Here is a 10,144-nt window from a genome sequence, read left to right as displayed (position 1 = left end):
GAATTCGGCGGGTCGGTGCTTCGTTTCCGCGACGCCGCCATCAGTCGGGACGGTGTGATCAGTTGTAACCGCCGTATGAGAGCAGTGCAGAGCGGCAGCTGTGAGCGAGCCAGTGGGGCATGCTCACATGCACGAACATGCACTAAAAGCATGCATGGTCGGCCCGGCTATGTCAACAAAGCACGGAGAAGCTCGGATTACAACACACAGATAGAGAGAGAGCGACTTCATTCTCTGCTCAGGTAGACATTACTCCTCTATATCTTCATATAGCAAATAGTTGTTTGCTGCTATGTTAATGCTCTGCATATCAAATAGAGCACCTTTAAGTGTTTTTAAACTTCAAACAGATCGTCTGCATCTGCATCTCCTTCCACAATCAAACTGCGGATGTTGTGATTATATGTTACGCGTGTTAACCAACCGGCCTCCAGGAATGTGGGAATTTTTGAGGGCGCTATAAAGTTCCCTTGAGTTTGGTGACATCACATTATTACCGGCATAGTTTCAGCCAACTTCCACCTGACGAGAGGCCTAATCAGACAAGCTAATTGAAAACAGGTCCTGTGAGGCTGAGGGGGAGTTTTTACTCATCGGAGCAGCTTTAGAGGACGCTTGTGCTTCATCTGTGTGATCTGATATCATTTTGTTAGGTCATGGAGATTTCCCATAGGTGTTAAATTGCCTGTATAGTGTAGTGTTAGTCTGATACGTGACAGACCTGTATATGTATAGTGAATCGAAATGTACAGTATTTAAATCTGAATTCACAGAGGGGTCAAAAGCACAGGTCCAGTTGTATTGTTCCTTAAACCATTTCTCAAGAACTGGATCATGACAGAAACTGGGACTGACCGCATGCAGAGATTAATGTCACCAGTCTAGTCTCTGTATATTAACTTTATTAAGCCATTCCCCGTTGTGACGCAGCCTGTACTCTGTCATTGTCCTGTCCTTGTTCTGCTTTTTGAACCCAGAGAGGAGGAAGACACACACTGCCCTCTGCTGTCAAACACACAACATGCACACTCTCTCCCCTCTGCGCCTGCTCTAATATTAGTGCACATTAAAGATGCAAAAGGTGGCAGGAGGGTGCAGGAGTCAAGCGGCATCTCTGTTTATTTAACGACTGAAGAAGATGTTGCCTTTCAGTTAAGGTGCTGGTTGGATTTATCTACCTCACAGGGTCAGGCGAGGATCGTAAGTAGGGGGGGGATTACTTACTAAGGTGGGTTTGTTATCTACTCCTGACAGCTCTCAGCGTGAAGGTTGCTCTAAGAAGGTGCTTTTTCCTTTCTCAATATAAATTTAGGATTATACACAAAATCTCTAGTTCGTCAACTGGAGATGTCTTCTCAATACAACAATTCTGCTCTGAAAGCAGCAGTTTTTGGTCCGGACGTGTGTGTGTGTGGGATGTTACTCTCTTTAACCGGAACACTATTGAAACACTTCGCTGATCCATAACAACCCACCGTTTAAACTCAAAGCCAACTTGTAGCTTGGAATGAATGCATGCAATCTGCTACTGCCAAAAAAATATCAACACTACTGATCGGTGTCAGACCTCTTTGTTAGGAAAATGAAGTTTGTAGGAATCCTGTGTTGCGTCTGACAAGTGTAACAGCTTGCCAACAAATCCCTGTGTTTAACGTGTAGCCTGTTTTAACACCTACAGCGCGGTGCATTCAGTGTCACAGATCAGACCTGCGTAACAAGGACCCGCTTAGAGCAGAGGTGAGAGGTGGGTGAGAGTGGGAGGAAGCGAAAAAAAAAAACAGAAACTAAACAGGAATAAGAATTGAGAGAGAGAGAGAGAGAGCGACAGGAAGGTAGGAAGGAGCAGAAATAGAAAGCAGTCCTGATAAAAAAAAAAAATAAACATAAAATAACTGAAGCTTAATCACATTCAAAAAAAGAGACAGTATTTGAAGACACAGGAGACACTCTGAAGAGAGGATAAAGAAACAACCCATGTGTGGTAAATATGAAGCGATCAGGACTAGTCTGACATAAGGGGCAGGTGCCAAAGCCCTCCCAGTAAAGGGAGCTGGTTAGCTGGAGCTGTGTTGATGGGATTGAAGCCCATGTTAGCTAAGGTCAGAGAGAGGGAGACCAGGGGAGAGGCTGTAGGCCAAGGGGGGCTCAGGTCTCTGGACAAAAACAGAGCTGAATGGGGACACCACCTAATCGGACTTGTCGCCGTCCTCCTCGCGGTGGCTGTCGACTCCTTCGCGTGACGCTTTCTCCTCCTTGGCCAGCTGGGCTTGGGAGGCCAGCAGGGAGGAGAGGGAGAAGAGACCGGAGGAGGTGGTGACGGCGGGGAGGGACGGCTGGCTCAGGCCCAGCGGCAGGGGGGTCATGGGCAGGGCCAGGCCCTGGAGCTGAGACAGCTGGTGAGCCTGGAGCTGCTGCTACATGGAAGACAACCAGACACAACTTAGGCACAGCAGGATCGACACACCAACACACAAATCACTGCAAAACACAGAGGGAAATGCAAAAGCTGCAATGCACAGACCTATTATACATCGCAAATGATGTTTAATATATAACCCCTGAGGCACAGCGCTAATAGCTCAGGCACAATAGGATGGATGGAGGGCACATATCATAGCTGAAATACATGCTCGGTAGGAGATGGAAAGTCTGCAGCACACATAACTTATTTATAACGGATGCAATTTTCAATCTATATAGCCCCAAGAAAACAAGTAGGAGGAGAGAACTCTGTTCAGAAATGGAAAAAAAAAAACTGCCTTATACAGAGGACACATGCACCACAATAACACATAAAAGATACCATGGGATGCACATGTGTCATTTCAACGTATAGAAAGACAAATTGTTACTGCCAAGCCCGTTCCTTTTCATCACTCCCTGTTGTACACACACTCGACGTCACGACACATCCGTGGGTTGATTTTATGACAATCCTGACTGACTTCTCATAAAATATATCTAACAGCCCTAGTTTGCACAGGCGACACCTACAAAGTCAACAGCTCTGTTTTACATTCACAGCCAGAGCTCAAACGCTCCGTGTCCTTTAGGTATACACAGCACTAGTGGTACTGTGTTCAGATAATTGCCTCTTCTACCTCATCAAATAATTAGCAAGCCTGTATTTAATAGCAGTGCAATAGTTCAACAAGTCCACGGCTTGGTTTGTACGTCATTGAACGGTTTGTTTTTATTACAATTTAAGTTTTGCATCCCTAGTATATACCATGTATATAAAGTATGATATTAGTGGTTATGAAAAGAAAGAAAAATGGACCAAATTGTGAGGCTCCCTGTGCTGAAAAGAGCAGGTCCAGTCCTAAAAACAGGCCTAAGCAGACCAGTATCCTCTGTATCTACAGCAGTAGACACAAAGACAAAGGCAGGGCGCCTCTTTGAATCATGCATCACAGTGATGGAGTGGCTAAGCTAGCCAACACTAGACCCATAGTAAAATGATGGAGTGGCTCGGCTAGCTAATACTAAAGCTCTGGTAAAATGATGAAGTAGCTAAGCTAGCTACTACAAGGCTTATATTGATAAAGTGTAGCTGGCTAACATTAAAGCCACAGAGATGAGGGATTACAGCTAGCTGGCTAATGCCCCATCCATATTGAGTCAGTATTGTAGCTAGCTGGCTAATCTTACTAGTCTAATGAGCAAAATTGTGCCATATAGTGGAATATAGTGGAGGGAGGAGGGCATTCAAATACCACTAACTTAATGATAATAGCTGAAAGGAAGGGAAAACCTAAATTTTCCAACTCATTTGAATATATTTCACACCCAATAAATGAAGGCCATTAAAGAAAACAATACAATTAGTGATAATGATCAATAATTGTGCTTTCTAGCCCTCAAGCGGGGCCGGAACATCATACCCTTATGATGGAGTTCATCTCTGGGGGGGTGACCTGCTTGGCCCTCTCTATGGCTGCCAGGACCTGCTGCTGGTGCTGGAGACGGTGGATGGGGGTGGGTGGGGGTGGAGGGGTGAGGGTGGGGGGGGGAGGGGGTGAAGACGAGGGAAGGAAAGTGAGGGAGACAATAAAAGCGAGACAGAAACAAGGAGAGGAGAGTTTGGGGGGGGAGAGAGGTGGAGAGGTTAGATCAATATCAATAGTCCCAACAGAGACCCGACAACCCTCTCTGGTGATGCATCCCCCCCTCCGGCCATTCAGCTATTCATCCAGTCATACGCACACACACACACACGCACACACACATACAAAAGCCTTGTGTGACACCGGTGAATGGATGGTTGGCTGGTGTGCTGTAATGGGTGGAGGTCAACGCCCTGGTGGGCAGATAAGAGCATGGCTTATCTGAATCACACAACCATTTATTACGCTGACACACACAAACACACACATGTATAAGGGAAAAAGAGGAGTGGGATGGAGGAGGAGGTGGTGGTGGGAGCGATAAAGGGAAGGAGGAGGAGGTCAAAATGGGAGGGGGAGGGAAAACTGGGAGGACAGATTGAATATGGCAGAGGAGAGAGTGGGGGAGGGAGGAATAAAGAGAAAGTGAGTTGGAAAGGAAGCGGGTGATGAGTAATGACGGGAGGAGGGAAGAGAAGAGGAGGGAGGGATGCTGAGCGAGGGGGGGGTCACGGAGGTGGAGAGGTAATGAGGCGGGAATGAGGGTGATCTCATTCCAGGATGTAAGGAATAGTGCTGAGGGTCAGAGGGTTAGTGACGTCTCTGTGTCTAGTGTGTGAGTGCTTACCTCCTGAGACAGGTAGGGGAGGACTTGTGCACAGATCCCGTTCAATCTCTTCACTATCTCAGCCTGCGGAAGGAAAGACATCTTTTAGCTCAAAGGTCAGATTGGCGTTACTCTAAATTGGTATTGTCAACAAATCCCATGGAAAAACACCAAAACCACATCTCTGACCTGTCAGTGGCACTCGGCCCCAAGCTCATTCATTCCTACTTAAGATGTTAACCTTATAAACTGGTCACAAATATTTAGTTTTATTTCTAAAAAAGCAGTATACTGTAGTTTTTAGGAAATGTTACTCAAACCGGAGTTGATGGTGTATTTGTTGGGGACTATTTTCAGAGACAGATAAATAGACATTTGGTGCTCTAGTGAGAGCGGTGTACATTAGACTGATTCAAGATAAACTACAGTGCCCATGTTCATAATAATGAAGGAACATGTCACGCAGAGCAACAGTGATGTGTTTTAAAGCCCCTACACACCTTAATGCCTGGTTCACACTACACAATATCAACCCTGCCCCCGGCTCGGCTCGGCCCGCGAACGACAATGGGCGACGGCTTTGTCAATCAATTGTTTTATCCTGCCTAGTGTGTCATAGTGGACGATAGGGATGGGATGATATAGGATTTTATTACACGGCTTTGTTGAATACTTGATTCTGATTGGTCAATTACAGCGTTCTACAGTCTGTTATTTCTTTATAGCAGACCGTTGCTATGTATAACAGACCGTTGCTACGGGTGCAGTTCTGAGGTCGGACTCTGGCGGACCGTTTTTGTGCCAAATTATTGATTTCTTAAGTAAGTAGCCGAGTAATAAGCTGGATAATGGTCAGCTAGTCGGTCATTGTTGTACATGACATCACGTGTGTCATGAAAAATGGCGAGCTTTGACTCGCCGTGGACCAATGTGTAGTCTGTCATGTCTCTCGGCCAAGTCACGGCAAGATTTTATGACTCTATAATCGCCTTATCTGACACAGTGACCATCATAACAGACAAAAAATATCATGGTCTGAACCCAGCGATAGTCCGCCCACACATGTGTTTTGCCTGATTAAACCTCATCTCAGGACTATGTGGGTGTGAACCGACTGGGCTCGATTGACTGCTCCCTCACCCTCGTCGGTGATAATTGTGATAATTGTTGCACCATTATCACTAGCCAGCGTGATGCTTGCCACGTAGCAGCAAGGGTGGGGAAAACCCTGAAAATGGAGTGCAAACGGCAGCTTTTTAAAGTGTTGACAGACCTTTTTTCCATTTGCATTCCTCCTCAATAATAAGTCATGCGAAATGGGGTTATTTCTCTGTATTGTTTCGATGCTGTTGGTACACGTGATAATTTGTTTAGGCGTCGTACAGAGCTGTGGATACTACGGCTTGTGCTGTTTTGTGTGCCAAATGGAAAAGGAGTGGAAACCACATCCATCTTGTGCTCTCACCATGCCGATCTGGTTTGGTGCGCAACATTTCACAACCTTATTTTGCACAAAGACATTTTTCACATGCCAAAGTATTAAACGCACAGGTGTACATAATAAAAAAAATTATTAATAATTGAATTGTTGTTTTTTTATTCTTTTCATGGGATTTGTTGACAAAGAAGAAAATATAGCATATCACCAGACTTATCCTTTAAACCCTTATAATCCAAACCACTCTCTCATCAGTATGGGAAACATCTGCTATGACCTTCCCAAACTGGAGCACACATATCTTGCATCTCACACACACACACCAGACATATCAGAATCCCTTTATTCACCTCATTAATTAAGTTGCTTGTACTCTATACTCTTTCTCAAACTACTAGGCGCACACGCAAATACACACACACACACACACACACACACACACACACGCGCGCGCACGGTAACAATCACCCACACAAGCTTGCACACACACCCTTTCCTCTTTCCCGTCTTGCCACATTCCCTATCTTTCTCACATGCAGGTCTATTATCACATTTGGTTGGTAATCATCCAATCCGTCTGAGATATGCAAAGCAGCAGTAATTGTGTTAGAGCCTAATTCGTGGCGCGATGAGGAGAGAGGGGCCCTCCTAACAATCATTAGGCATGCAGAGCACAGCTCCCCATCAAGCGCTTCACTCCTATCCGCTCATCATTACACATACACACTCCCTGACATCTCTAAAATGTCTCTCTAAAATGTCTCTGCGGGACTCGCTCCATGCTAACTATGGCTCTTCCTCTTTTTCAGTGCCCTTTATGCCGCCACTCTCTCGCTCTCTTTTTTTTTCCAACCCAGCTTCTGTTTCTTCTTTTATCTGTGCTCTCTATTATCCTCCTCTCTGTGTCTCTCCCTCAGCTTTTATCTGTCTGAACGCTTCCTCCTCTCTTTTGTCCTGCTTTTACATTTTACTCTGCTTCTTTCTAGCTTTCCTCAAGTGCTACTGGAGCACACATTCACTGACAAGAGCATTGTATGGGTGCAAAAATAAAGCATACGTAATAATAAAACTGGGGCTAGGACACCAGACAAATACATCAAGGATGTGCAACAGACTGAATTCATTACTGTTGGAGATGTCTTTGCCAATTTAAATAAGCGTTATCTTTTCTAATTTGAAAATGTAGACTTAAAGGGGAAAGCAAACACGGATACAAGAATGTGTTCAGGTTGATTTAAAATGTGTTTCAAGGAAGCATGGAAGGTAGCCTAAACAAACCTAACATTTCACAGACTTCCTCAGGGTGTCCTGCTCTTGTCCCTGAATGAGCTTCTCTGTTTGAGTATCTTGTGCTACTGCTTCCTGCCAGGAATACAACCGGACGGGATACTTGTTCATCATGTTTTAAGTGCCTCAAAAAGAAACCTCAAAAAGCACAAAATCTAACAAGCAGTAGTAGAAAGTTACCGAGTACATTCGGCAGGCTTTCACATCAGGCACTTGGGATTGGATCCGAGTACACTTGACCCCAAAGTCCAGTTGCGTAACGTCCACTTGAAAAGGTGGTCTCGAGTGTGGTTCATGTGTACTCGGATACAGTTCGCATCAGTTGTGAAAACCAACTGTACCAAAACATGGAAGTGTACTGCTATTTGACGCGACGAGCAGTAGTTTTGAAAGGGCAGGTTTTTTCAACGCCGCCGGTCTTCTTCGCAAACTGCATATACTCGCAGCATGCATCGATCTGAACTGCATGGCCATGGGTGATAAAGCAGGATCGCAGGCAAGAGGGTCCTTTAGATATAAACGATAGTAGACATTATGGTTGGGTGATGTTTATTTTATTTAGCTAATTTAATGGTCTGCCTCAGAAGAACAGGAGCTGCTCAGCGGGCAGAGACAGCGGGGGGAAACAGAGTGTAGAGCCGGCATATTTTCACATCAAACTCGGTGAATTAATAGTTTATTTCGATCAAAACAGAGTTGGTGATTGTTGAAAAGACTAACCAAAACGTTTTTTTGGTGAGTTTTATTTTATTCCTGTCGAGTTTAAATGAAGTGTGTTTTACGATGCTCCACTGTTAGAACAGCTGATCTCCCAGGTGAAACTACAACGACAACATAAACAAATGTCACGTAGATGATGACGCAAGGGTATGGAACAACATTACTAATGCGAAAGCTGTCATTTGTGTTGGGGTAGTGGAGGGGGGGGGGGCAACGTACTTGGGCACGTCAATATGAAAACGCCGTTACTCACTGTTCTTAAGTACAATTCAAAACATATGATGAGCTTTAAAAAATATGATTCAGTAGTACAGATTAAACTACGAAACTGTATTTAAAGTAGTTCAAGTAAGCTCCAACTCAACTCCTAAAACATTCAAATGCTGCTTACGAGTAAACATATCAGTTATATAATCCAATAACATAATGTATGATAATAGCTCTGCTGTCAACTCCGTTTTCTTTATACATCCATGGTCAACTCCGTCGGGGCCGTTTGAATGCGTTTAACATAAATGTCAGTATATGGGTGCTCTACAGTTGTTGCGTCGGCTGATTTGACAACGGAGATGTGAGTGACGGCTGGCTTGACGGCACGTTACCACAATATGATAACGTTTCCTGTCAGTGACAGAGTTAGCATGCAGCATTAGCCATGATGTCTAGCTCTGCTTTTCCTGGCAATGTGTGAAACCCAAAGTGTTTCCATACATTACTGTATGTGTAGTGTTTTGTTTACCACGTTGGATTTAAAATGTGAGGGTGCAGGTCGTATCCACGAGGACCCTCCGCCCTTTTCTACTTTCTCAATTCGGCTGGCTGTGTTTTTTTTTGGTTTAGACGGATGTCTAATCAATTTCAAAATCGTACAAAAAAAAATAAAAAATAAAAAATTGCGATACATAGGTGAATCGATTTTTGTCCCCACCCATAGTGAGAAAACAGAACAACAGTAAGACAAAGAGGCACCCAGCAACAATGCGGCTTCATTCAACATAATCCCAGTTCAATCCACAACTCAACCTTGCTTCTCTTCACCAAGACAAAACAGAGAGAGAGAGAGAGAAAGAGAGAGAGAGAGAGAGAGAGAGAGAGTGAACAGACAGAGTGGAGAGGCATTTTTTGAATTGAGTGGGACAGAGTGATCAAGAGGGAGCAATTGAATGTGTGAGAGTGCGAGAGAGAAAGAAAGAGAGGGAAATAGAGACAGAGGTGGAAAGGGAGGAGGAGGAGGAGGAGGAAAAAGAGGAGGAGGAGGAGGGGGGACTGGCTGTGCACAATAGGCCTAGACATGAATGCTCCTCGACACTCGTTTCCACACATCCCCTTCAATTTCAACTCTCTAATGGAACTAGAGATTCTCCGCACCCACTCATACTGTGCACAAAGCAAGCACACACACACACGAACGCACGCACGCAGGATAACAGGGGCACACATCAACAGAAACACACAACTGCTTCTGAACACGTGCTGCTTACACACACACGCACACAAATATACGAGCATATGCACTAATAGAGAAGGGCACATGCACACACACACAAATGCTCTTGCAGGCAATCACAACCCCCACACACACATTCAATTGCAGACAGCCAATAGGAGCAAATGTACAATATCACACAAAGACTTCTGGACACACACATTTGAAACAACACACACACACGCAGCCACACTTGTGACTGTGAATTTCATCCCTGTCAGATAAAGGAAAAGGGTGGGATGAACTGCACACATAAGGCTCAGTGTGTGTGTGTGTGTGTGTGTGTGTGTGTGTGTGTGTGCGCGTGTGTATGTGTTAGCGCCTCATGCATCACAGCCGTCTTGTGCTTCCTACCTCAGTGTTTGTGTGGGTGCATATATGTGAAGCTCTTTAAATCATGGTAGCTGCTACTTCTGTCTGTGTGTGTGTGTGTGTGTGTGTGTGTGTGCGTGTGTGTCCATTTGTCAAAGCATGCTCCGTTCTCCCAATATGGCTGTCAG

At 44.8% G+C, this 10,144-nt stretch overlaps 1 protein-coding gene across 4 annotated transcripts in view; it reads right to left on the bottom strand.

The window, feature by feature from the left end:
- Nucleotides 1–398: 398 nt before the first annotated feature.
- Nucleotides 399–10,144, bottom strand: part of tle5 (TLE family member 5, transcriptional modulator) — a 50,910-nt gene continuing 41,164 nt past the window's right edge. Inside the window, exons 5-7 of one of the 4 annotated variants that reach the window (XM_037769956.1) lie at nt 4,735–4,797; nt 3,885–3,959; nt 399–2,414 (exon numbers count right to left, since the gene is read on the bottom strand). In XM_037769956.1, the coding sequence (XP_037625884.1) occupies nt 2,187–2,414; nt 3,885–3,959; nt 4,735–4,797 (366 nt within the window). In that variant the 3' untranslated portion in view covers nt 399–2,186. The remainder of the gene's footprint in view (nt 2,415–3,884; nt 3,960–4,734; nt 4,798–10,144) is intronic. The other 3 variants (XM_037769959.1, XM_037769961.1, XM_037769960.1) reach the window with 3 other exon arrangements.

Source organism: Sebastes umbrosus, chromosome 5 (genome assembly GCF_015220745.1).
Source record: "Sebastes umbrosus isolate fSebUmb1 chromosome 5, fSebUmb1.pri, whole genome shotgun sequence".
Taxonomy (NCBI): Eukaryota; Metazoa; Chordata; class Actinopteri; order Perciformes; family Sebastidae; genus Sebastes; species Sebastes umbrosus.
Note: the sequence above shows the minus strand (reverse complement) of the source record. Positions and strands in the feature narration are given on the sequence as shown.